This window comes from Triticum aestivum, chromosome 7D, assembly GCF_018294505.1.
Source record: "Triticum aestivum cultivar Chinese Spring chromosome 7D, IWGSC CS RefSeq v2.1, whole genome shotgun sequence".
NCBI lineage: Eukaryota > Viridiplantae > Streptophyta > Magnoliopsida > Poales > Poaceae > Triticum > Triticum aestivum.
Window position 1 is genome coordinate 103,466,381 of NC_057814.1, and position 26,818 is coordinate 103,493,198.

At 45.4% G+C, this 26,818-nt stretch overlaps 2 protein-coding genes across 2 annotated transcripts; both read left to right on the top strand.

Moving 5' to 3' along the window:
• The first annotated feature begins 184 nt into the window (after positions 1 to 184).
• Positions 185 to 6,418, top strand: LOC123167479 (G-type lectin S-receptor-like serine/threonine-protein kinase At1g11330). The gene is made up of 7 exons (XM_044585319.1): positions 185 to 2,166; positions 2,254 to 2,355; positions 2,856 to 3,013; positions 3,118 to 3,325; positions 3,399 to 3,636; positions 3,730 to 3,880; positions 3,960 to 6,418. Exons 1-7 carry the CDS (start codon positions 849 to 851, stop codon positions 4,260 to 4,262), a joined length of 2,478 nt encoding a protein of 825 aa, XP_044441254.1. The 5' UTR covers positions 185 to 848; the 3' UTR covers positions 4,263 to 6,418.
• A 112-nt stretch (positions 6,419 to 6,530) lies between these two features.
• LOC123167481 (G-type lectin S-receptor-like serine/threonine-protein kinase At1g11300) lies at positions 6,531 to 10,134 on the top strand. Its single transcript, XM_044585322.1, has 7 exons — positions 6,531 to 8,011; positions 8,146 to 8,247; positions 8,553 to 8,710; positions 8,799 to 9,006; positions 9,080 to 9,317; positions 9,411 to 9,561; positions 9,669 to 10,134. Exons 1-7 carry the CDS (start codon positions 6,604 to 6,606, stop codon positions 9,969 to 9,971), a joined length of 2,568 nt encoding a protein of 855 aa, XP_044441257.1. The 5' UTR covers positions 6,531 to 6,603; the 3' UTR covers positions 9,972 to 10,134.
• Positions 10,135 to 26,818: the final 16,684 nt, after the last annotated feature.

Consider the following 26,818-nt stretch of genomic DNA (forward strand, 5'->3'; position numbering starts at 1 on the left):
AATCCAGTTTGGAAAATCTCCTGGTTCCCATTCGAATCCCTGGAGTCAGGTATGGGAAATGTCTACTGAAATCTCAAAAGTCCTCTCATTGAATCGGCAATGACGGGAGAAGTTTCATAATGTGTGGCTATGACATGATCATAGCTGTGCCCACTGGAATCAAAATCTTTAGTTGGATAGCTACCATATGGGGACGCATGAATTTCCTTAAATGCAGATAGATAAAAAATGGGAATAAAGGGATAGGAGTAGGAATAGGAATAGGAATAGGAAATATAGTACAAATGGAAGAAGAGGCACCGGTGGGAACATCTATACTGACGAATTAAACGTGGCCCGTAATACATGAAGAAACCTGTTTATGTCTGGACATTTCACACCAATTTGTTGCCAGCCAAGGAACCCATATTGGTAGCATGTTGTTTCCTTTCGGATCATATTGTCTAGGCGCAGTGTTGTTTCCTGTCGGATCGCGTATTGTCTCGTCGCAAACTGAAATCTCAGAAGTCCTCTTGTTGAGCCTTCTCCAGCCGAGGAGCTGGATGTGACATCCACTCCCTGGAGGATATGATTTTTAAGGTACGGTATTTCCACCTCGAAGTTTCATGCCATTGACTTGCTCTTTCCCAACCTGTGACAAGATGAAGAAGAGAAAGTTCAAAGTAAACAGCAATTGTTTAACGCTTCTGGCCAGGGCAGCAACGAAGATGGAAGTAGACAGCTGAAATGTCAACTTCGGAACTATCCTACTATATTTGCAAAGTCTTTGCATTATTGTTGCTTGTACGAGTACATTCCCAGAATCATATACCGCGGCTGCACTGCAATTCTTCTGGCAACATCGTCGAATGGATTGGTCATCTCTCACCTGTTCCGCCTCCTTCCTAATCATTCTGCTCCTGCCGTTGGGTGCGTCTGATGACCGGCTTGTCCCCAGCAAGCCGCTCTCCCCTGGCACAACCGTCGTCTCGGATGGCGGTGACTTCGCCTTGGGCTTCTTCTCCTCATCCGGCTCGACGCCGTCCAACCTGTACCTTGGCATCTGGTACAGCAGCATCCCCGAGCTCACTGTGGTGTGGGTTGCCAACCGGGGAACCCCACTCACAAACGGTACCTCCTCTGCACCGACTCTCACCCTCACCAATGCCTCCAATCTTGTTCTCTCTGACAGTGATGGTGGTCGAGTTGTTTGGATGACCAACGTGGGCGCTGCCTCGAGCTCCTCTTCGACAGAGGCGGTGCTTCTGAACACCGGTAACCTCATCATTCGGTCACCCAACGGCACCACGTTGTGGCAGAGTTTCGACCACCCAACCGACACGTTCCTGCCCGGCATGAAGATGCAAATCAGGTATAGGACACGCGCCGGTGAGCGCCTGGTGTCCTGGAAAGACGCTGGAGACCCCTCGCCTGGGGGCTTCTCCTACGGCTGCGATCCGGCCACGTCCATCCAGATGTTCCTTTGGGACGGGTCACGCCCGGTGTACCGCAGCACCCCGTGGACCGGGTTCCGGGTGAAGAGCGAAGACGAGTACCTGTTGACAAACACCAGCGCTATCATCATAAACCTGGCTTTCGTCAACAACGATGAGGAGAGCTACACGATGTTTACCGTCTCTGATGGTGCCTGGCACACCAGGTTCGTGCTGACCTACTCCGGCAAGCTCCAGTTCCAAAGCTGGAACAGTAGCTCTTCCACGTGGGTAGTTTTTGGGCAGTGGCCACCCCATGAATGCAACCGCTACGGCTACTGTGGCCCGAATGGCTATTGCGATGAGACGGTGTTGCCTATTCCGACGTGCAAGTGCTTTGACGGTTTCAAGCCGATGAGCACGGAGGAGTGGGACAATGGCGAGTTCTGGAAAGGGTGCCAACGGAAAGAGGCGTTGCGTTGCAGCGATGGTTTCATGCCCTTGTCGGGGATGAAGCCACCGGATAGGTTCGTGATCGTCGGAAACACGTCGTTGAGGGAGTGCGCCGCGGCATGTGGTCGCAACTGCTCCTGCATGGCGTACGCATACGCCAACCTGAGCAGCAGCATTGAAAACAGAGACCTGACAAGGTGTTTGGTGTGGGTCGGGGAGTTGGTTGACACCGGGAGGCTAGGCGCAAGCACCGCCAGCGACACACTCTATCTACGGCTTGCAGGCTTAGATGCAGCAACTGGTACCAAATCTCTCCCCCTTTTATCTCACTATGCATCAGTGTATGAGATATGATAATTTATTTTTGTGCCATTCTGTGCGTCCACAGGTAAAAGGACAAGGAGCAATGCCATGAAAGTTGTGTTGCCGGTTTTAGGAGGTGCTGCTCTGATACTCATGTGCATTTCCATTGCATGGTTGAAATTCAAAGGTGCGTTTAGAATACATTGCTTGGAGAAATGCCGATTCTACCTTTCTGAAAATTTGAAGTTTCTCTATTGTACCCTTGTTCTATGAAATCTTGTAAAGCCTGTGAAGATGCAAATCCAGGCCAAATAACCCCTTATGTTGTTTAATCATGGTGTCTGTTAATGTATTTTTTTGCAATTTATCGGTAAATAATACATGACCAAACCAAACCACATTGTCTGTGTCCACCCTCCAGCCAGTGTGAGCCACGCCGATCATCAGGGTTCCTGCGCTGTACTCTGGGGTGGGGTGGGGTGGGGGGGTGGGGGGGTCTAGTAGCGAGGACAAGTGTGTGTTTCTGTGGAGGGGGGGGGGGGGGTATTATCTGCTCTGGTTTTTGTCAGTTTACAAAGGTATAATGGGCAAACACCAATAGTTAGGGTCAAACAGAGCTCTTCTTAATTGCTATTATGCTTATCGGAGAATAAATGATTAATGATTATGCAATTGTATGGCGAGCAGGCAAGGACAGAAACCAGGAAAAACACAAGAAGTTGCCATCGGATGGTTCAAGTGATCTTGACTTTCCATTTATAAGATTTGAGGAAATTGCCCTAGCAACACACAATTTCTCCGAAACATGTATGATTGGACATGGAGGCTTTGGCAAAGTTTATAAGGTAATTATTGAACACTAGTTTCCTCTTATTCAGTCTAATCAGTAACCTAACTGATATATTCATATGAAGAACGCAAATCATTGTTATTGCTTAATATTATTCAGGGAATTGTAGGTGGTCAAGAAATTGCTGTCAAAAGGCTAAGTAGGGATTCTCAACAAGGAACAAATGAATTCAGGAATGAAGTAATTCTTATTGCCAAATTGCAACACAAAAATTTGGTTCGACTTCTTGGATGTTGTGACAAGGGAGATGAAAAGTTATTGATCTATGAGTATTTGCCCAATAAAAGCTTAGATGCCACCCTTTTTGGTATATTCTAGCAACACACCAATTTTCATGTAACAACTCAACATATTTTTCTTACATTTGCTTTTGTCTTAAGATGATTCAAGAAAACATTTGCTGGATTGGGGGACACGGTTAAATATAATTAAAGGTATCGCAAGGGGGCTTCTTTATCTTCATGAAGATTCAAGACTGACCATAATTCACAGAGATCTCAAAGCAGGGAACGTTTTGCTAGATGCAGAGATGAAACCTAAAATAGCAGATTTTGGTATGGCAAGGATCTTCGGTGATAACCAGGAAAATGCGAACACCCAACGCGTCGTCGGAACATTGTAAGTAACTGTTTGAGCCAATAGCTCATATTACCCCTTGATTATGTTCAATTCCCATTTGTGTAACTATTGCATATGTCAATAATCAAGCAGTGGCTACATGGCCCCTGAGTATGCAATGCACGGCATCATCTCTATCAAATCCGACATCTACAGTTTTGGCGTGTTACTACTGGAGATTGTAACTGGTATGAAGAGAAGCTCCACTAGTCACGCCATGGGCTTTCCAAGCCTCATAATCTACGTGAGTATATACATGCTTTCGCCAAAGTTCTCAATAAGGAAAATAGTTTTATAACACGAGATGTTTTTGTTTGTTTCAGTCGTGGAATATGTGGAAAGATGGGAAGGCAGCAGAATTGGCTGACTCATCTATTATAGATACATGCCTACTAGATGAGGTGTTGCTTTGCATTCATGTAGCACTCTTGTGTGTCCAAGAAAACCCAAAAGACAGACCACACATGTCATCGGTTGTGTTCACCCTAGAGAATGGAAGCACTACACTCCCAACTCCCAGTCGGCCTGCATACTTTGTGGGACAGAGCACTGAGTTGGAGCAACTCAGAAACAATATTCAGAATTCCGTGAATACTTTAACTCTTACTGGTATAGAGGGTCGATGAAATACTTCATTACTTCTATATTTGTTGGACATTGTGTAAAGAAAGGCTTGTTCGCGGTGGTCGTTGTTTGTAGCTTAGTGGTGGAGGGAAGTTGTTTGATCCCATCTACACGGGTTTGACCCATAAAGTTTTTGTTCTGCTGAATGATTCTTGTTCGTGCCCATGAAATATGTTCATAATAGAGGATGACCAAGTGTTAGTGTGCATGAAGTTTTTCTTTTTTCACGAACTTGTGATGGACGTGGAGGGCTGGTACTGGCACTCCAGAGGCCATCGCCACTGTGCAGCACGCCAGCGCCGCGCCCGTCAGTCTCGTCGTCGACGCGTTCGCCGTGGTCGGCTGTAACTCATCCAGTTCGCCGCCAGGCACGCGCTGCTGGCCGACCACTTCTCGTTTCCAGGACACTGCTTTCCCCCGCTAACACCAGCGTTTAGTTCTCGTGCAGGGGCTGCTACGTGGTCGTGGTGGAGATCGATCCCCGGAAGGTGGAGCTGGTGAGGCACAATGCCAGGATCTACGGCGTGGAGCATTTGATCGAGTTCGTCGTCGGCGATTTCTTCCACCTCACGCCTTACTTGAAGGTATACTCGTTCAGTTTTACGATGAACAAGACCACATTGAGTAGGTTAGTTAAATTTTGATAAATGGACATGCCAAACCAATGTATGCTTCCAACTATGATATGGCATGCGCAAGGTATGCACAGTTATAAAAAACAAACAAACCCATCTGTAAGACTGTAACTGTTAATTTTACCAACTCTTTTTGCGCAATTAAGCTATGAGGCGCACCAGGATTCTACCTGCATGGATTACAGAACTCGAGAACACTTTGTATGTCCAGCATATCGGAATCTGTAGAAAGCCATTTTGATTTCTAAATAAAAACCTACAATTGTTGGTAGCATGGTACTTTTTAATTTAATCTATAAACACTACAACTGCCCAAGTGACCTGTTTTTTGAACTATATTATTAGTACCAGTACTCCTTCACCAGCCTATTTTTTGTGATAAACTCCTTCACCAGCTGGACATTACTGACAGGAGTCCCAACAAAACTAGGCATGTCCTCACACATTTAGTGATGTACTCCCTCCGTTCTGAATTATAAGATGTTCTAACTTTTTGTGAATCGTATGTATATAGACGCGTTTTAGTGTGTTTGTTCACTCATTTCAGTCCGTATGTAGTCCATATTGAAACCAAAACATCTTATAATTTGGAACGGAGGTAGTAGATCACTCCACCTTTTAAAAATTTGATGTTGATGCCTGATATAATCTGAAAACAATACAAATATAAACTTTGGATTCCTTGTCATGTCAACACCATTGGTTAAAAAGAGAGTACAGTCAGAATGTTTAGTTGAGTACCTCATTTTGGTACTACTGATCTGCCTATTCGGCTATTAATACTCAACATTGTTGTCAGTCCATCTGCAAATAAACCAAAAAACATTGTATACATAGGGTCTCTCTGCCCCAGGCCCTGGGCTGTATAGTAACGCCTATAAGGCTATTGTTCTCCATACAGTAAAATTTCCTGGTTCCTATCAGAATCGCTTGAGCCAGGGTGCTGGGACATCGTCAGTGCACGAGCCTTGAAGCAAATAAACAGCAAAAGTGAACCGAAATCTCGAAAGTCCTCTCACCGAGCCTTTTTCTAGCCATTGCTGGAGGTTATGGCAGCTGCCAGGACAAAACCGGCAATGGCTGGAGAAGTTTGATAAAGCGTGGCTGCCGGTTCTGATACCTCCAGTTCCTCACTCTGCAGAACAGATTTTGCATGTTACTCTGTGTAAGGGTAACGGTAGAACTCAAAACTAGGAGAGCTGAGTTAACTGAAAAAACCCAGAAGGGGAGCATGGATCCTAAGTTCTAGAGGGTAGATAGGTGAGTTGTTATTCTCTAGATTACAACCTTTCTGTAACGGAGGGGCTGGATGTGATTTCTTAAGGTACACATCATATTTCCAACTCCAAAGTTCCATGCTCCTGACTGGCTATTTCCCAGTTCAAAGTACACGTAATGGTAGTTGAGATAGGCTATTTCCCAGTTCAAAGTACACGTAATGGTAGTAGAATGGAAACACATTATCCTTTGATTTTTAATATCTGCGTTTAGATCAGGTCAATCATAATGAATTACTCCCTCCGTCCGGAAATACTTGTCTTAGAAATGGATAAAATAGATGTATCTATAACTAAAATAAATCTAGATACAACCATTTCGAGGACAAGTATTTTCGGACGGAGGGAGTATATCCTAAACGCACAGAATGAAGGTGGACCGACGTAGACAGCCGGAATGTCAACCCTGAGACTAGCCTACTATAATTGTAATGTTGCTTGTCTGGCCAAGGAGTCTTGTAAGACCACCAGAATCACATTTCGTGCCTGTACTGCAATTCTTCTGGCAGCATCGTCGAATGGATTGGTCAGCTCTCACCTGCTCCATCGCCGTCCTGATCATTCTGTTCCTGCCGCTGTGCGCGTCCGACGACAGGCTTGTCTCCAGCAAGCCACTCTCCCCCGGCACCACCATCGTCTCGGATGGCGGTGACTTTGCATTTGGCTTCTTCCCCTCTTCTGGCTCAACGCCGTCCAACCTGTACCTCGGCATCTGGTACAACGGCATCTCCGAGCTTACCGTGCCGTGGGTCGCTAACCGGGAAACCCCGGTCAGGAACACTACTACCTCCTCCGCGCCCACGCTCTCCCTCACCAACACCTCCAATCTTGTTCTCTCTGATGGTGATGGCAGTCGTGTTGTTTGGACGACTGGCGTGGCCGCTGCCTCGAGCTCCTATTCATCAGAGGCGGTGCTTTTGAAGACCGGTAACCTCATCATCCGGTCATCCAACGGCACCACGGTATGGCAGAGCTTCGACCACCCAACTGACACGTTCCTACCTGGCATGAAGATGCGGATCAGGTACAGGACACGTGCGGGTGGGCGCCTGGTATCCTGGAAAGGCTCTGGAGACCCCTCACCAGGGAGCTTCTCCTACGGCTGCGACCCAGCCACCATTATCCAGATGTTCCTCTGGGAGGGGTCACACCCGGTATACCGCACCGCCCCATGGACGGGGTACCAGGTGAAGAATGAGTACCAATACCTGATGACCAACAGCAGCGCCATCATGATATACCTCAGTGTCGTCAATAATGATGAGGAGACCTACGCAATATTTAGCGTCTCGGACGTTACCTGGCGGACCAGGCTCGTGTTGACCTACTCCGGCATGCTCCAGTTCCAGGGCTGGAACAACAGCTCCTCTGCGTGGGTAATCTTTGGGCAGTGGCCACACTACGGATGCAACCGCTACGGCAACTGCGGCCCTTATGGTTACTGTGACGAGACAGTGTTGCCCATCCCGACATGCAAGTGCCTCGATGGTTTTGAGCCGACGAGCACAGAGGAGTGGAACAAGGGCAAGTTCTCAAAGGGGTGTCGACGGAAAGAGGCACTGCGTTGCAGTGATGGTTTCTTGGCCTTGCCGGGGATGAAGCCACCGGACAAGTTTGTGTTCGTTGGAGACACGTCGTTGGAGGAGTGTGCGGCGTCATGCCGCCGCAACTGCTCATGCGTGGCGTACGCGTATGCCAACCTGAGCAGTGGCATGGCCAGCGGAGGTATGCCAAGGTGCTTGTTGTGGGTCGGTGAGTTGGTTGACACCGGGAAGTTACACGCAGACCCTGTGAGCGACACGCTCTATCTGCGGCTTGCAGGCTTGGATGCAGTAGCTGGTACCACTTTATACCTTATATTTATATATACTCGTCCGCACTAACTCTCTTTTTGTTTTAGATAGACAAGACCCAGTGCAACTCGGAGACGCCTTGGCTATGTATAATACTTTGTTTTTACGTGCGCTGCACAGGTAAAAGGAGAAGGAGCACTGCAGTGAAGATTGTACTGCCAGTTTTAGGAAGTAGTGTCCTGATACTCATGTGTATTTCCCTTGCATGGTTGAAATCCAAAGGTGCGTTTAGTTTACATTCCTTACCTTCCCGAAACATTCAAGTTTGTCTATCTATTGTACCCCCATTCCATGAAAGCTTTATAAACCCCATGAAGATGCAAATCCATGCTGGTAATGCGGTAGTGGCAATTCATCAATAGATAAGACATGGCTGAACCACATTGTTTCTCCTGATCCTGCCCTGGTTGGGTTCTACGAGTGACGACTTGAGTGTTCAACTAAGGGACAAGCTCGGGGGGCTAATTGCATAGTACTATGTTATATTTACTGGAGAAGAAATGATCATGCCATTTTGTTTGAAGAAGGCAAGAACAGGGCCCAGGGAAAGCACAAGAAGGAGCTATTGGATGTTTCAAGTGATCTTGAATTCCCATTTGTAAGATTTGAGGAGATTGCCCTAGCAACACATAATTTCTCTGAAACATGTATGATTGGACGGGGTGGCTTTGGCAAAGTTTACAAGGTAATTATTCAGCACTACATTGTTTTTATTCTAACTGATCTATTCACATGACAAACTCAAATCTACATTTTCCCTTAAAATCATACAGGGAACACTAGGCGATCAGGAAATTGCTGTCAAACGGCTAAATAAGGATTCTCAACAAGGAACAAATGAATTCAGAAATGAAGTAATACTTATTGCCAAACTTCAACACAGAAATTTGGTTCGACTTCTTGGATGTTGCGACGAGGGTGATGAAAAGTTGTTGATTTATGAGTATTTGTCTAATAGTAGCTTAGATGCCACCCTTTTCGGTATATTCTAGCAACACACCAGTTTTTAAAACATGTCAAAATTTTGTTTTCTAACATTTGCTTTTGTCTAAAGATGATTCAAGGAAATTCTTGCTGGATTGGGGAACACGTTTAAATATAATCAAAGGTGTCGCCAGGGGGCTTCTTTATCTCCACCAAGATTCAAGGCCGACCATAATTCACAGAGATCTCAAAGCCGGAAATGTTTTGCTAGATGCACAGATGAAGCCCAAGATAGCAGATTTTGGTATGGCGAGGATCTTCGGGGATAACCAGGAAAACGCAAACACCCAACGTGTCGTCGGAACATAGTGAGTAACTGTTTGAACCAATAGCTCCAATTGATCTGCAATTATATCCAAATCCCATTTCAAATAACTCTTGCAAGTCAAATAATCAAGCAGCGGCTACATGGCTCCTGAGTACGCAATGGAAGGTGTCATCTCTACCAAGTCCGACATCTATAGTTTTGGCGTGTTGCTATTGGAGATTGTAACCGGTATGAAGAGAAGCTCCAGTAGTCACACCACGGGCTTCCCTAGCCTCATAGCTTACGTACGTACAACATGTTTTCAAGTTCCCAACTCTCTACAAAGTTGGCCGATATTTTAAAAGAAAATAGTCATGTAACACAAAAGAGATGATGTTTTTGTTTGTTTCAGTCATGGAATATGTGGAAGGAGGGTAAGGCAGAGGAGTTGGCCGACCCATCTATCATGGACACATGCTTACCAGATGAGGTGTTGCTTTGCATTCATGTAGGCCTCTTGTGTGTCCAAGAAAACCCAAAAGACAGACCGCACATGTCATCAGTCGTGTTGGCGCTAGAGAATGGGAGCACCACACTGCCAGCTCCCAATCGGCCTGCATACTTTGCAGGATGGAGCACTGAACTGGAGCAGCTCAGAAACAGTATTCAGAATTCTGTGAATAGCTTAACTCTTACTGGTATAGAGGGTCGATGAAATGGTTCGGTACTGTTATATGTGTAATGCGATGTGTTGGACCTTACGTTGTTTGTAGCTAGTGGTGAAGGGAAGTTGTTTGAGCCCATCCACACCGGTTTGATGCATGAAGATTATTGCTCTACTGAATGTGCTCGTGTGTGTTTGTGCGGTGGTGGTGAAAAAAGACAATCTTAGTTAGCAAAAAATATGTATGCACTCTTTTACTAAGAACATCAAACACAAAACACACCAAAAAAACATACGTAACATAATTATAAGGCATTTTTTACATTATATTGTAGTAATTTAAGTTTGTGCTTGCTTGGTGAATCGCGACGCTACAAGCATTTTGTACTCCCATTAGATTTTCTGTTGAGGACAACTCATCTCTGAGAGCTCGATGGGATTTATTAGGGGAACAATTGGTTATGCTGCACCAGGTTAGCCCAAGAATTTTGTATTTTCTATCTATTTACAAGCATTGTTTGTCTGCATTGCCCCTTTCATAAAGCATGTTGCTAAAAAGACGTATGTTATGCAGATGGAATTATTCTATACTCTCTCTGTTTTTATTTACTCTGCATATTAGACTTGGGATTGAAGTCAAGCTTCATAAAATTTGACCAAGTTTATAGAAATAAATATGACCGTTTAAAATAGCAAATCTATATGATGTGAAAGTATATTCAATAATGAATCTAATGGTATTGATTTGTTATTGTATATGTTCATAATCTTGTATATGAACGTTGGCAAAGTTTAACTTTGACCAAAACTAATATGCTGAGTAAATAAAAACGGTGGGAGTACTTGAAAGAATGGCTTTTGGCTTTATCTATGATATCAATACTTACCTTATATTAATATCTACGCACTTTGTACTATTTTTTTGAAGAATGCCCTTTATAATTACCATCCACACCGGTTTGATGCATGAAGATTATCGTTCTACTGAATGTGCCCGTGTGTTTGCGTCGTGGTGGTGGTGAAATAAGATAATCTTATTAGGTAGCAAAAATATGTATGCATTCTTTTCCTGAGAACATCAAACACAAAATATACCAAAAAATACTTAATATAATTATAAGGCATTATTTACATTATATTATAGTAATTTAAATTTGTGTTTGCTTGGTGAATCGTGACGCTTGTCCTTGTGCTGCTGCGTTGGTGCATATCCTCATAGTCATGTCACCAAATTAAGCCGACGAAGTGGGATTACACGGCCCAACCCCAAACCCCTTCCTCAACCCTCGAGGGCGAGACACCTGAGAGGCCAATGTCCCCGGAGCTAGAGGCTGAGCAGCCGTGGCTTGAGCCTTGAGCAGCACGCCGCCAATGTCGATGCTGCGGGGGAGAGGGCTAGTACCAGGTCCACGACCTGCTGACGTACACAGTACCTTCATCCAATACTATGAAGGCGTGCACAAATCTCAACCAGGAGAAATCAGATGCTTAGGTCATCGACTTCGACATAAGAAAAAAAAATCTAAACGACTAAGATTTAGTAAAAAATATTATATCTGTTATTAAAATCATGGCATACGATTCTTCCACATACACTGAGTTATGCTACATTCTTATTTTCATGGCTGAGATTTAAGAAGTAAAGATACAGGGACGTGGGTACTAAAAAAAAAGATACAGGAACGTGGCAACGTCCATAAGATGTTGTGACCGAACAAAGGCAAAGCAGCACGGTCGGCTTACACCAGCTAGAAAACATGAGTGACGCCACCAATGATGTCATCAAGCTAATTTTTTTTGAAGGGGTCATCAAGCTAATTTGAATGAGTACACATGTAGGTTGATGACGTCACGCATGCCAACTAGGCAAATTGGCTGAGGTGCAACCAACTAATTATTAGATTTTATATAAAAAATAGAGATAATAGAAAATTAGCATTTTCAGTATAAAATAATTTCAGCATGTATTCCAAAAATATCTATATTGACGTGCAACCGCATAATTAGTAGATTTTACATCTAAAATTGGAAATGAAAGAAATTTAGTAGCTTTATTTGTGTAATAGAAATTCAGCATGTATTCCATAAATATCTAATCTTTTTAGAAAATATTTATATTTTCAGATTAGATCAGTATGAATTTCACAAACATATACTATTTTTAAGATAAAATAACGAACTAAACATGCATGAAAATTAAAATAAATAAGCACATTTGGTCATACTGGATTTTTGCGCTCTTAAATTTTCTTTAAGATTCAGAATGCAAATTATATCCACACGAACATGAAATCATGGTAACCCTTATTCAATCGTGACTCTGAATCAGATCAGAGCTCCGGTGATAGGATTGTAAATCATAGAATCTCAACTATCAAACTATAGAAACATAGATTCAACTAAGCATGACGTAGAATGGGTTAGTTTGGATAATAAAAGTTATAGAATCGTATAAATGGAATCATGATTTGGACTATCCTGGCGTCTATATCTTCTCTGTCCCGGCAACGATAAGATCCCCTTTCCAAGTGGTATTGTCTCCAGTGAGGGGCGTTCCTGGCATGGTGGTGAAACTCGACGACGGTGGATTGTGGATCAGATTGCAAACTTCCTCTCATGTCCAGGGTAGTTGTTTTAAGTTTATGGGCTAAGTTGTACTTTGCCTTTCTTTGGTGTCCTTTTTGCAGTTGTACAAATTACAAAGCTTAATGAAATTGTTCCATATTCTTGTGGGCCGTCTCCTATTAAAAAAACCTAAATATGACAATCCGATGTCAGACTTTTAGCCATTCAAATGCTCCCAGGCATGTGGGATCCCGCACGAGAATCCTAAAGCGTTCGCTCCCATACACCCCTCCAAGCGAACCGAGAGCTGACGATGTTAAACGGTTCTCTCAGGATGACAATCCGAGCGAACACATTCGGGATGACAATTTCTGTTTTTAGAGCATGGTAATTTCCACCTTTTTCCATTGATATAGCATGTCAATTCCCTTGAGACAGCATGACAAATCCTAAGCATGACGGTTTTCATCATTTTCTTTTTTTAGGCCGTCAATTCTCTATGCTGCAATCATGGTAAATATGTGAAAACACGTGGTAATTACTCTGCTGCAGCAAGACAATTTTCAGACATCTTTACAGTATGACATTTTTTAGTTTGGAATATGACAAATCCTTATACAATATTATGATAAATTCCTGTTTTCACATGGCAATTCATAAGCATTCGTTCGGAGTGAATATTTTTTTTATAGAATGAATGATCTTCCTGAGAGCTGAGAGAACGTCGGTGCGATACTAAAAAAAATTAAGACTAACCCAAGGGCTAACTCTCATTGGCATTTTTTATAGGAGAAATTCCGCGAGCACCGCGCGTCAGTGCGATATTCAGGTAAAAGGAAATCCCGTATGAACTGGCTAATTTTGTTAAAATAATACAATTTTTTTATTAAATTTCAGAAATATTATGGCATAATATTTTTCAAAATAATACCCAGTCGGCCTACTGCTGGCCGATTGGATCCAGTCGACCTACTGCGGGCCGATTGGACCCCAGTCCGCCCACTGCCGGCCGATTGGATCCAGTGGGCGCCCACTGCTAGCCGATTGGCGCCTAGTCTGCTTCCTTTAGGCCGACAGGTGCATGCACCCATTTATCTGTTGAATAAGTATTTGAAAAATGTTGAAGAAGTATTTAAAAAAATGTTGATCATGCATATAAAAATGTTAATCAAGCATTTGAAAAAACAATATTGAACAAGTATTTGAAAAATGTTGAAAAAATAGTTTTTTTGAGACATGTTGAAAAAATATTTGAAACTGTTGAATAGGTATTTGAAAAATCTTGAAGAAGTATTTTCAAAAATGTTGATCATGTATATAAAAATTTTAATCAAGCATTTGCAAAAAATGTTGAACAAGTATTTGAAAAAATGTTGAACAAGTATTTGAAAAAATATTGATCATGTATATAAAAATGTTGAACATGTATTTGTTAAAATGTTGATCATGTATATAAAAATGTTTGAAAAAATTTTACACAAGTATTTTAAAAAAACTGAACAAGTATTTGAAAAAATGTTTAACGTGTGTATAATATACATGATCAAAAAATTTATATTGATCAACATTTTTATATGCATGATGAACATTTTTATATACATGATCAGCATTTTTACAAATACTTGTTCAACATTTTTACATACATGATCAATATTTTTTCAAATACTTTTTTAACATTTTTTCAAATACTTGTTTAACATTTGTTGCAAATGCTTGATTAACATTTTTATATACATGATCAACATTTCTGAAAATGCTTCTTCAACATTTTTCAAATACCTATTCAACAGTTTCAAATACTTGTTCAATATTTTTTTTTCAAATGCTTGATTAACATTTTTATATGCATGATCAACATTTTTTTAATAATTCTTCAACATTTTTCAAATACTTATTGAACAGATAAATTGGCACCTTTTGAAGCACTGTACGGACGGAGGTGTCGTACCCCACTGAATTGGTCAGAAACAGGCGACGGTCGTATCTTCGGCCCAGACATGCTTAAGGAGGCCGAGGAGAAAGGTAAACAGATCAGGGACCGACTCAAGACAGCACAGAGCCGACAAAAGAGCTACTACGATCAAAAACACGCGAGGTTAGCTTTGAACCCGGTGATTCCGTATACCTACGAGTATCTCCTATGAGGGGCCTGCAACGGTTCAAAATTAAGGGGAAGCTAGCTCCAAGATTTATTGGACCATTCTGTATAATTGCACGAAGAGGCACGGTAGCCTACCAACTAGATCTACCCAAGGAGCTGTCAGACGTCCATGACGTGTTCCATGTCTCACAATTGAGAAAATGTGTAAGTAACCCGGAGAAGCATGTACCTCATGAAAGCATTGATATACAACCAGACCTCACCTACAGAGAGAGGCCAGTAAAGATTTTGGAAGAGTCTGAAAGGAGGACCCGTCAGAAGACAACAAAATTTTTCAGGGTTCAGTGGAGCAACCACACTGAGGATGAAGCTACATGGGAAAGGGAAGATTTTCTCCAGGCAGAATATCCATATCTATTCGAGGATCAGCTGAAATCTCGAGGACGAGATTTTTCCTAAGGGGGTAGGTGTTGCGACACCCAAAATTTTATTTGGCCTTTTTCAAAAAAATTATTGGACTTGAGGGGGGGAGTATTTTAATTTTTTTTGAAAAGAACCCTCCCCTTCAAAATATTCTTTTGGGCAAGGATTTTATTTGGATTCACCCAAGACTTGATTTTTGGTCTTGGAGGTTCTTTCTGCGATTTGGACTCAAACCAAAATGCTTTTCACTTGGGAAAAGTGGCTTTTGAAAATTTCTTTGAAAAATGCACTATGGCCTTTGAAATGATTCTTTGCCACTTTCAACAAACCTCTCTTGCCATGACCTAGTGCAAATCCACTCCCATAGACCTCTCCTCACCCTTGGATCATGATCTACTTCAAATCCAGCAAGTTGGACCTCTCCATATATTTATTTTCCACTTATTTATTATTAAAAACAATTTCTGCCTCATATCTTGACCCTTGGAGGTTTACAAAGGAACCACACTTTCTACTTTGATTTTTACTCCCAAACCTTTTTCCCCTCCTAGTCCTTTAAACCCTCAACCAAGATCCATGAAGATCCACTGGTCTTCAGTTCAAAATTTTCAAACTATACTTGCTGCAAGTTTGGACCAGATTTGTCAAATTTGATGAAATTCATTCAAATTCTTCTCCAAAAATTCTGAGTAAAATCAGGCAGCCTCTGGGTGCATTGAGTGGTCACCTCACCAAGCCCCAGCTGCAGGAAAAATTTTCTTCACACCAAATCATTTCATCGAACACCTTCAGAGCACTGTCAATTTCAGGTTCAGTCAAATTCAGTTAACAGTGGCTGGATCACTGTCGTTTTCTTCAGTGTCTGTTGCCGATCTCGCTAGTGCCCGGTGTCGCCGTGTTCCCTGTCCCCTCCCCCTTGTCCTCTGCACCGCACGAGCGCCTGGATGCTTGCGGGCGTCGGCGACGAGCTGGAGGAGGTGCGCCGCCCCGTGACCGACGCCAGCGGCGGCTTTGCGGCCACCAGAGAGAGGCGCAGCGCAGACGGCGCCACCCAGCGCCGCCCAAGCCACTGGAGAGCGCCGCGTGGTCTTCCACTCCCCAGTGCGCGCTGCCATCTTCGTCGCGAACCGCTGGGCGCGGAGCGCGCTCTCTGCCGCCGTTGTGCCCGTGCGGCCACCCCACCGTGGACCGGCGCCGTTACGCCAAGACCGACCGGGATTAGCGGGGGAACGACACCAGTACACCTCACTGATGCTGCCTGGCCACCTAAACTCCTTGCCAAGCCGCTGCCTCGCCGTAATTGCTCGCCGGAGAAACCCCGTTCACGGCCACCCCCTCGAGCCGCCTATAAATAGAGGCCCCGAGCTCCAGCTAGTACTCACACCACCTCTACACCCCACCAAGACCCTGCCTAGCCACTGGGAGAGCCCCGAGGAAGTCGCCTTAACTCCGGCCGCCGCAACCCGCCACGGGATCCAGCTCGATTCACTCCCGTACGTGCACCTCTACCTCCCTTCTCTTGCCAGAAGCTCTCTAGTGCATCCCTCCTTCTGACCCGCGCTTCAATTCGAAGTTTGCAGCACGTCACCAGAGTTCCCCACCATCGCCCGAGCCGCCGTCCGCCGGAGAAAGTGTCGCCGTCGACGTGGTGTTCTCCGACGCCCAAGTCCACCACCCACCGACGCGGAAGGACACGCTGATACTCTTGGTACACTCCGATCGCCCTGACTCGCCGTGGTTCGACGCCGGCGACCACCGCAGCCTTCGGGCGCCGGCGAGGTCTTTCAAACCTGACATGTGGACCCGCCACGTCAGCCTCTCTTTCTTTCCCCGCGAACCGTTTTCTGTTGGCGCCTTCGGGCAGAGTACGTTTTCTCTGTGGGCTTGCGCGTTTCTATTCGAACCGTTTTCTGTTTTCTTAGTTAAACCCCTGGAACTTTTCTGTTTCATTACAAATGAGTCCCTGGACAGAAACCCTTATAACTTTTTAATAAAAAGTGATTTTTGAGTGATTCTTTTTCTGACAGTCTTAAAATTTTGTCTAGTTTTTTATGGGATTTATTTGAAAAAAATTTGAAACAACTTTTGTGCACGCGTTGATTTTCACGTTAGTATGCATTTTCTCTATACCGTAGGTTCCGGGAGAGGTGACGGAGCCGTGAACTTCGCCGAGCTAGACTCCGACTTCTCCGAACCAGGCAAGCATGTTTGAACCTTTGATATGATAGGTGTTTTGCATGGTTGCGTGAAAGGTTGTGCATGGCATATGAGCATCGGTGGGTATCTCGTTGCATGTGAGGAAACTACCCGTGTGTTCCAAAGTTGCTAAGATTCTCTGATGAGAGATGGCCTAGTCATGTGGTGACATGAAGGGCAGTGAGGTGGTACTGTTGTAGCATGCCAGCCTTACATCTTCCGTTTAATTTCCGACGTCAACGTGGACGGAGTCACGTTATCGTTCTTTCCCCTTTCGTGCTACCACATGTTTTCTGTCAGAATGCGGTTTAGTAAGTTGGTAACCTCTTTCCGTGTACACACCAAACAGAGGGGCCGGGATGATGGTTCCATGGCCCTGGATTAAAGCCAGTCATCCGGTCAGGGGGCATGGGTGTTTCCGGTTGGGACCGAGAGGGGGGCACCCCTTAGAGCGCGCGTATAGAAATTTGATCCCATGCTACGCGAGGTTGTAGCCTCCCCGTCTCAAGATTTTTCTTGAACGTTGCCGAGGGTGATCCCTGGCTTCGGAATGTTGAATGGGTGTGTACTGGTTAGACGTGTTCCTTCCAAAACACCGTAAACGGAACTAGTCCCGGTGACTACTGAAATCCGTTGGCTGTGGTTAAGGTACAAACTCTGCAGAGTCAAATCTTTCCAAATCATCGTATCCATGATCTAGTAGAGTGGTCAGTATATCCATATCTATCCTCGTGGAAATTTATCCCCGGTGAACAAACTCAAGTGGTAAACCAAATTTAATTGTTATTCGTGTGGATGGACTAACCTTATATTTTGTCTCGTACTTGTAATAATTTTCAAGCGATTGAATTATTGAGTTATGGTATAAGCCCTTTATGTGATGTCGCTCAGACGTCCGACTGTGGCATGTTTGTCTTTTATTTTCTGTTATAAGCCCTTTAAGTGATATCGCTCAGACGTCCGACTGTGGCATGTTTGTCTTTTATTTTCTGTTATAAGCCCTTTATGTGATGTCGCTCAGACGTCCGACTGTGGCATGTTTTTCTTTTATTTTCTGTTATAAGCCCTTTTTGTGATGTCGCTCAGACGTCCGACTGTGGCATGTTTGTCTTTTATTTTCTGTTATAAGCCCTTTATGTGATGTCGCTCAGACGTCCGACTGTGGCATGTTTGTCTTTTATTTTCTGTTATAAGCCCTTTATGTGGTGTCGCCTTGACGCCCGACTGCGGCATTGTATTTCTTGCATTTTCCTCTCGAGGAGTCATTCAGACCCTCGTTTGGCACCCAGTATATTATTTTGGGATTTCGGGAGGACTACCGCCCGACTTCTCTTTTATTCCCCGTACAGTTTTATCTCTATGCCTGAGCGCACTTGTTGGCCTGTGCATATGCATCATGCTTACATTTATTATATCTTATGTCCGAACTGCCTTGCGAGTACTTTCATAGTACTCACCTGGCTTGTTGTTTTGGCCAGATGTTGACAAAGGCGATCTCTTGGATGAGGAGTTTGCTAGTGAGTCCGACTCCTAGAGGAGTCCCAGTCAGCCCCGTGCGATCTTGGATTTTGGTCACTTGTATTATATACGCTTCCGCCACTCGCAATAAATCTCCTCGAGCTTCACTGCGACGCTCGAAGGGCTGTAGTCTTCAGGAGTCATATCACCCGCTCCGCTGTGATATTTCCACCACCGTTGTTATCGTGAGTTAGTAGTAATGCCACCATATCCACCGTTATGTTTTATCGGCGTGCATGTAATAAACTGTTGAGCAGTCTCCGCTCAACCTGTATTATATTCAGTACTCCTGGTATTTGTCTTCTGTGACCAAGATATTGTCTGTCAGTGAGAAGGAATTCTTCTTTACTGGTCCGTAAAAGGGATTGGTCTCTCAATAAATATTTTATTGAAAGACCGGTCGTGACAAGCTTGGTATCAGAGCCAGGCTGACTGTAGGAAGCCACTAGGTGCGATCGCTAATCGGTTATTAGCATCTTTTGTACTTTTTCAGCACTTTGCAATTGTAGCTATTTTCTGTTGGTCATCATAAAATTTATGACTTGACTACTCAGAATTTTTGCCTACTTTTGTAGATGGCTGGCAGCATCTGCGAGACTCGAGTGTTCACGAACGTGCCCGAGGGGTTTGTCAAGCTCCTCGTTTCCATCACCAAGCTCGCGATCGGGCCAGCGACTCGCCCGGAGTTCACACTTTACCAGCACAAGCTCAGTGACGACGTTTCTATGCACCAAGCTGTGGTGCAATTCAAGGGAGGACGTTCTGCATCATGCCACTTCCATTTTGTGGGAAGGGCCATGCCTACGGAGAGGCATGCCATGCAGATGGCGGCCCGTGAGGCGATAGCTCGTCTTCGGGACATCCTTCCTATGATGAAGACTCGTCGCTACCGCTACCTCCCATGCCATGTGCCATATACCGGTCACTATGCTTTTGCCTGCCATCGGGGAGAGCGAGATGAAGCCATCGAGATGGTTGTGGAGTATCTCAAGGCTCTGGAGGAGTCTTTCGACAACCTCGTGGACGATCTTGTGGCTGCCCGGATGGACTTAGTTCGGGGCGGTCCTACCTGCAGGAAGGAACTTCTTCACACAGCACCGCCTCTGACATTCGTCTCATCTTCAGCCTCTTATGCACCGGCCATTTTAGCCACTGCTCGCCGTCTGCCTACCACTGAGGAGTTCGACCGAGTCATCGCTCCTACTCCAGTCAGGGCTGCACCGCCTGCCACACCCACACTGCCACCGGTCGCCCCCGCACCAACACCGCAGCGCAGTGCTTCGCGCCAGGAGCCTACTAGAGAGGAGGAGGAGGTGGAATCTCCTGCACCGCTGAGCCTTGCTCTCGGCAAGGGAAAGGACATCGTCACCATCTCCGATTGAGAGCGTCGTGTAGTCGCGCGTTGTGTCTACCTGTATGATGTGTTTTATCTGTATGCTAGTTTGTAGTAGTTGTGCTCGCTGCACCCCCGAGAGTGTGCTAATAACATGTCAGGAGTGTGTACACACATCCTGAGTGTTGTATCGTAGGTTTGCGTTTCGCGTGTAAGATTTGTGTTAAGCGTCTCTCCTCCATGCAGAGTTGTTTCTGTTTTCTTGAAAATCTTGAGATCTTTTAAATTTTTGTCTTTGCAAGATTTTACTTGCACCTCGCAGTCCTTCTCATGATTTTCGCAAATAATACCCCAGAGTGGAAAATGTCTCGTCCATGGACTCGTTCCATGCCCAATCAGCCAGAAGAAGTATTTGGGACTCAGACCAGCAACAACTTCACTCAGGGACAGTCTAGTCAACAAGACAGTGAGGCCGCCTTATCTCAAGTATGCCGCCTGTTTGAACAAAGCCAATAGCAACACCAAGAGATGATGAACCACGTCATCAATATGGGAAACCACCGGGAGCCGTACCAGCCACACTCCAAGTTATCTGAGTTGCAGAAGACTCGCCCTTCAACGTTTGCTCACACCGATAGGCCACTTGAAGCCGATGATTGGCTTCGTGACATCGAAAGAAAACTAATTATTGCTCAGTGTTCAGATCATGAGAAGGTGCTTTATGCACCACACTACCTTACTGGAGCAGCAGCTGCATGGTGGGAAAACTTCCTACACATGCATCCCAGTGAAGACAACATCACCTGGGAAAAGTTCAAGGAAGGCTTTCGTGGGGCGCACATCCCCATGAGCATCATAAAAATCAAGAAAAGAGAATTTGATGACCTCAAGCAAAGAGGCATGTCAGTGACAGAATACAACTGCCAGTTTACCCAGCTATCTCGTTATGCCTACGACGAGCACATGACAGAGGACAAAAAGATGGAAAAATTCCTGGACGGCCTGGCACCGACACTAAGATGCCAACTGGTTGTACACACCTTCCCGGATTTTAAAACTCTGGTTGACAAGGCCATTACCTTGGAGAATGAGCGCCGTAGTATGGAAGATATCCGTAAGCGAAAGAGGGACAAGACGACTCTTGCTCGCAACAACAGAAGCAGGATTGAGGTTCCAAGGACAGAAGCAAGGAAACTCCCGACTGCTGATCCAAGGCCCGCCAGACAGTTTCATGCCAGAGACAAGGAGTTCACGTACCGTCCAGGGGTCACATGCTATGCTTGTGGTGAAGAAGGACACTATGCCAAACAATGTCCAAAACCAAGGAACTCGGCCCCCAAGCCAAACAATGGTGGGAATAATCCAGCCCCCAAGCGCAACAATTTCAATCCCAACAACAACCACAGGAAGGGTCACCTGAACCATGTGACCAAGGAAGAAGCGCAGAATGCCCCAGACATCGTGCTTGGTACGTTCCCTGTCAACATAGTACCTGCCACGATTTTGTTTGATTCTGGAGCTTCCCATTCGTTCGTTTCGAAGAATTTTGTTTTGCAACATGGTTTTCCGATACTTCCCTTGGAAAAATCTATGATCATCAAGTCCCCCGGAAATAAACAAATCGCTCAGAGTCACTGCCAAGGAGTGATCATTGAGTTCGAAGGACTACCGTTCCAAGCAAACCTCATCGTGTTGGAAAATAAAGGACTGGATGTCATTTTAGGGATGGACTGGTTGACCACCAACAAAGGATTTATTGACTGTTTCAATCGGACTGTGATCCTCACTCATCATCACGGCAAGACAATAAAGGTTACAGCTCAGGAAAGACCACGGTCACAGCAACCAAATTTGAACAAAATGGACATTTCAGAATTGAGAAAGGTTCCAGTGGTATGCGAGTTTCCAGACGTATTTCCTGAAGAACTACCAGGCATGCCACCAGACCGAGAGATTGAGTTCAGCATTGAACTAGCACCCGGCACCACTCCCATCTATAAGAAACCTTAAGAAACCTTACAGGATGGCACCCTCAGAATTGGTAGAGTTAAAGAAGCAGATAAAGGAATTATTGGACAAAGGATTTATTCGAGCCAGCTCCTCACCTTGGGGTTCGCCAGTTTTATCCGCCAAGAAAAAGGATGGGACACTAAGATTGTGTATAGACTATCGAGCTCTCAATATGGTTACCATCAAAAACAAATATCCGATGCCACGGATAAATGATTTGTTTGACCAACTCGCGCAAGCCAAGGTGTTCTCAAAAATTGATTTGAGATCAGGATATCATCAATTGAAAGTACGGACAGAAGATATCCCTAAAACAGCATTCACCTCCCGATACGGATTATATGAGTTCACAGTGATGCCTTTTGGATTGACAAACGCCCCCGCTTATTTCGTCCACCTCATGAACAAAGTGTTTATGAAGTTTATGGACAAATTTGTTGTGGTGTTCATTGACGACATTCTGGTATATTCAAGAACACCAGAGGAGCATGCTGAGCACCTCAGAATCGTTTTGGGAGAATTAAGGAAACACCAATTGTACGCCAAATTTAGCAAGTGCGAATTTTGGCTAAGACAAGTTGGTTTCCTGGGCCATATATTGAACCAAGAAGGCATAGCCGTAGACCCAGAAAAGGTCAAAGCCATACTTGACTGGAAGCCACCAGCCAACGTGACCGACGTTCGGAGTTTCCTAGGAATGGCTGGATATTACCGGAGATTTATTAAAGGATTCTCCACTGTGGCAAAACCAATAACCCAGTTGCTCAAGAAAGATAAGAAGTTTGTATGGACGGAAGCATGCGAGAAAAGCTTCCAAGAACTCAAGAGGAAGCTAACAACCGCACCGGTATTAACCGTGCCAGACATACACAAGAGTTTCGAAGTATATTGTGACGCATCCCGGAAGGGTCTCGGATGTGTGCTGATGCAGGATGGCAAAGTTGTCGCATATGCCTCCAGGCAACTGTGGAAACATGAGGAAAATTACCCAACACATGACTTGGAGCTCACAAGAGTCATACATGCACTCAAGGAGTGGAGGCACTTTCTGTTGAAAAATCGTTGTGAAATATATATGGACCATAAGAGCCTCAAATATATTTTCACACAGCCAGAAATAAATTTACGCCAACGACGCTGGTTGGAATTGGTCAAGGACTATGATGTCGGCATTCACTATCATCCAGGGAAGGCAAATGTAGTGGCTGATGCCCTTAGTCGGAACCCTAGCCCGGATGACGACAGTACAAAACATCTGAGGCCTGAGTTTCAGCAAGAGTTCACTAGACTCAACATGGTGTTAGCCGCTGAAGGCACCTTATCAAATCTGGAGATACATCCCACCCTTATGGAACAAATTAAGAAGGCTCAACAGGGACATCCCAGCATCGAAGGTATAAAAAGGAAAATGAACCTTGGTAAGGCTTCAGAGTTCGTCACAGACAACGAAGGGATATTATGGTACGGAGACAGACTTTGCGTACCTAACATTGGGGAACTCAAGCAACAAATCCTAACCGAAAGCCACACCGCTCCATACTCGATCCACCCTGGAGGGACCAAAATGTACAAAGACCTTCAGGAAAGATTTTGGTGGCACGGTATGAAAAGAGATATAGCCGCATTCATTGCTTGTTGCGATTCATGTCAACGCATCAAGGCCGAACATCAAAAGCCAGTAGGGCTACTCCAGCCAAACAGGATACCTGAATGGAAGTGGGATGAGATTGGGATGGACTTCATTGTCGGACTACCTAGATCGCAACACGGAAATGATGCCATTTGGGTCATCACAGATAGGCTAACCAAGGTAGCCCATTTCATTCCTGTGAAGACAACCTACTCCACTCAAAGGCTAGCAAAGCTCTATCTCTCTCGTATAGTTTGTTTGCATGGAGTCCCAAGGACTATAATATCCGACCGAGGCACTCAATTTGTCTCTAAATTTTGGGATCAACTGCAACAAGCTCTAGGCACACAACTAGCTTTCAGTACAGCGTACCACCCTCAGACTGATGGACAAACGGAACGTGTGAACCAAATCCTAGAGGATATGCTGAGAGCCTGTGTACTCACATATGGATCCAGTTGGGAAGAGAGTTTGCCGTATGCCGAGTTTGCTTACAACAACAGTTACCAAGCCAGCTTACAGATGGCACCTTTTGAAGCACTGTACGGACGGAGGTGTCGTACCCCACTGAATTGGTCAGAAACAGGCGACGGTCGTATCTTCGGCCCAGACATGCTTAAGGAGGCCGAGGAGAAAGGTAAACAGATCAGGGACCGACTCAAGACAGCACAGAGCCGACAAAAGAGCTACTACGATCAAAAACACGCGAGGTTAGCTTTGAACCCGGTGATTCCGTATACCTACGAGTATCTCCTATGAGGGGCCTGCAACGGTTCAAAATTAAGGGGAAGCTAGCTCCAAGATTTATTGGACCATTCTGTATAATTGCACGAAGAGGCACGGTAGCCTACCAACTAGATCTACCCAAGGAGCTGTCAGACGTCCATGACGTGTTCCATGTCTCACAATTGAGAAAATGTGTAAGTAACCCGGAGAAGCATGTACCTCATGAAAGCATTGATATACAACCAGACCTCACCTACAGAGAGAGGCCAGTAAAGATTTTGGAAGAGTCTGAAAGGAGGACCCGTCAGAAGACAACAAAAATTTTCAGGGTTCAGTGGAGCAACCACACTGAGGATGAAGCTACATGGGAAAGGGAAGATTTTCTCCAGGCAGAATATCCATATCTATTCGAGGATCAGCTGAAATCTCGAGGACGAGATTTTTCCTAAGGGGGTAGGTGTTGTGACACCCAAAATTTTATTTGGCCTTTTTCAAAAAATTTATTGGACTTGAGGGGGGGAGTATTTTAATTTTTTTTTGAAAAGAACCCTCCCCTTCAAAATATTCTTTTGGGCAAGGATTTTATTTGGATTCACCCAAGACTTGATTTTTGGTCTTGGAGGTTCTTTCTGTGATTTGGACTCAAACCAAAATGCTTTTCACTTGGGAAAAGTGGCTTTTGAAAATTTCTTTGAAAAATGCACTATGGCCTTTGAAATGATTCTTTGCCACTTTCAACAAACCTCTCTTGCCATGACCTAGTGCAAATCCACTCCCATAGACCTCTCCTCACCCTTGGATCATGATCTACTTCAAATCCAGCAAGTTGGACCTCTCCATATATTTATTTTCCACTTATTTATTATTAAAAACAATTTCTGCCTCATATCTTGACCCTTGGAGGTTTACAAAGGAACCACACTTTCTACTTTGATTTTTACTCCCAAACCTTTTTCCCCTCCTAGTCCTTTAAACCCTCAACCAAGATCCATGAAGATCCACTGGTCTTCAGTTCAAAATTTTCAAACTATACTTGCTGTAAGTTTGGACCAGATTTGTCAAATTTGATGAAATTCATTCAAATTCTTCTCCAAAAATTCTGAGTAAAATCAGGCAGCCTCTGGGTGCATTGAGTGGTCACCTCACCAAGCCCCAGCTGCAGGAAAAATTTTCTTCACACCAAATCATTTCATCGAACACCTTCAGAGCACTGTCAATTTCAGGTTCAGTCAAATTCAGTTAACAGTGGCTGGATCACTGTCGTTTTCTTCAGTGTCTGTTGCCGATCTCGCTAGTGCCCGGTGTCGCCGTGTTCCCTGTCCCCTCCCCCTTGTCCTCTGCACCGCACGAGCGCCTGGATGCTTGCGGGCGTCGGCGACGAGCTGGAGGAGGTGCGCCGCCCCGTGACCGACGCCAGCGGTGGCTTTGCGGCCGCCAGAGAGAGGCGCAGCGCAGACGGCGCCACCCAGCGCCGCCCAAGCCACCGGAGAGCGCCGCGTGGTCTTCCACTCCCCAGTGCGCGCTGCCATCTTCGTCGCGAACCGCTGGGCGCGGAGCGCGCTCTCTGCCGCCGTTGTGCCCGTGCGGCCACCCCACCGTGGACCGGCGCCGTTACGCCAAGACCGACCGGGATTAGCGGGGGAACGACACCAGTACACCTCACTGATGCTGCCTGGCCACCTAAACTCCTTGCCAAGCCGCTGCCTCGCTGTAATTGCTCGCCGGAGCAACCCCGTTCACGGCCACCCCCTCGAGCCGCCTATAAATAGAGGCCCCGAGCTCCAGCTAGTACTCACACCACCTCTACACCCCACCAAGACCCTGCCTAGCCACTGGGAGAGCCCCGAGGAAGTCGCCTTCCTCAACTCCGGCCGCCGCGACCCGCCACGGGATCCAGCTCGATTCACTCCCGTACGTGCACCTCTACCTCCCATCTCTTGCCAGAAGCTCTCTAGTGCATCCCTCCTTCTGACCCGCGCTTCAATTCAAAGTTTGCAGCACGCCACCGGAGTTCCCCACCATCGCCCGAGCCGCCGTCCGCCGGAGAAAGTGTCGTCGTCGACGTGGTGCTCTCCGACGCCCAAGTCCACCACCCACCGACGCGGAAGGACACGCTGATACTCTTGGTACACTCCGATCGCCCTGACTCGCCGTGGTTCGACGCCGGCGACCACCGCAGCCTTCGGGCGCCGGCGAGGTCTTTCAAACCTGACATGTGGACCCCCCACGCCAGCCTCTCTTTCTTTCCCCGCGAACCGTTTTCTGTTGGCGCCTTCGGGCAGAGTACGTTTTCTCTGTGGGCTTGCGCGTTTCTATTCGAACCGTTTTCTGTTTTCTCAGTTAAACCCCTGAAACTTTTCTGTTTCATTACAGATGAGTCCCTGGACAGAAACCCT

Coding starts and splice junctions, on each gene's coding strand:
- LOC123167479 (XM_044585319.1), top strand. CDS start 849: ATGGATTGGTCATCTCTCACCTGTTCCGCCTCCTTCCTAATCATTCTG. Junction 3,014..3,117: donor GCTTTGGCAAAGTTTATAAG/GTAATTATTGAA, acceptor AATATTATTCAG/GGAATTGTAGGTGGTCAAGA. Junction 3,326..3,398: donor CTTAGATGCCACCCTTTTTG/GTATATTCTAGC, acceptor TTTTGTCTTAAG/ATGATTCAAGAAAACATTTG.
- LOC123167481 (XM_044585322.1), top strand. CDS start 6,604: ATGTTGCTTGTCTGGCCAAGGAGTCTTGTAAGACCACCAGAATCACAT. Junction 9,007..9,079: donor CTTAGATGCCACCCTTTTCG/GTATATTCTAGC, acceptor TTTTGTCTAAAG/ATGATTCAAGGAAATTCTTG. Junction 9,562..9,668: donor TCCCTAGCCTCATAGCTTAC/GTACGTACAACA, acceptor TGTTTGTTTCAG/TCATGGAATATGTGGAAGGA.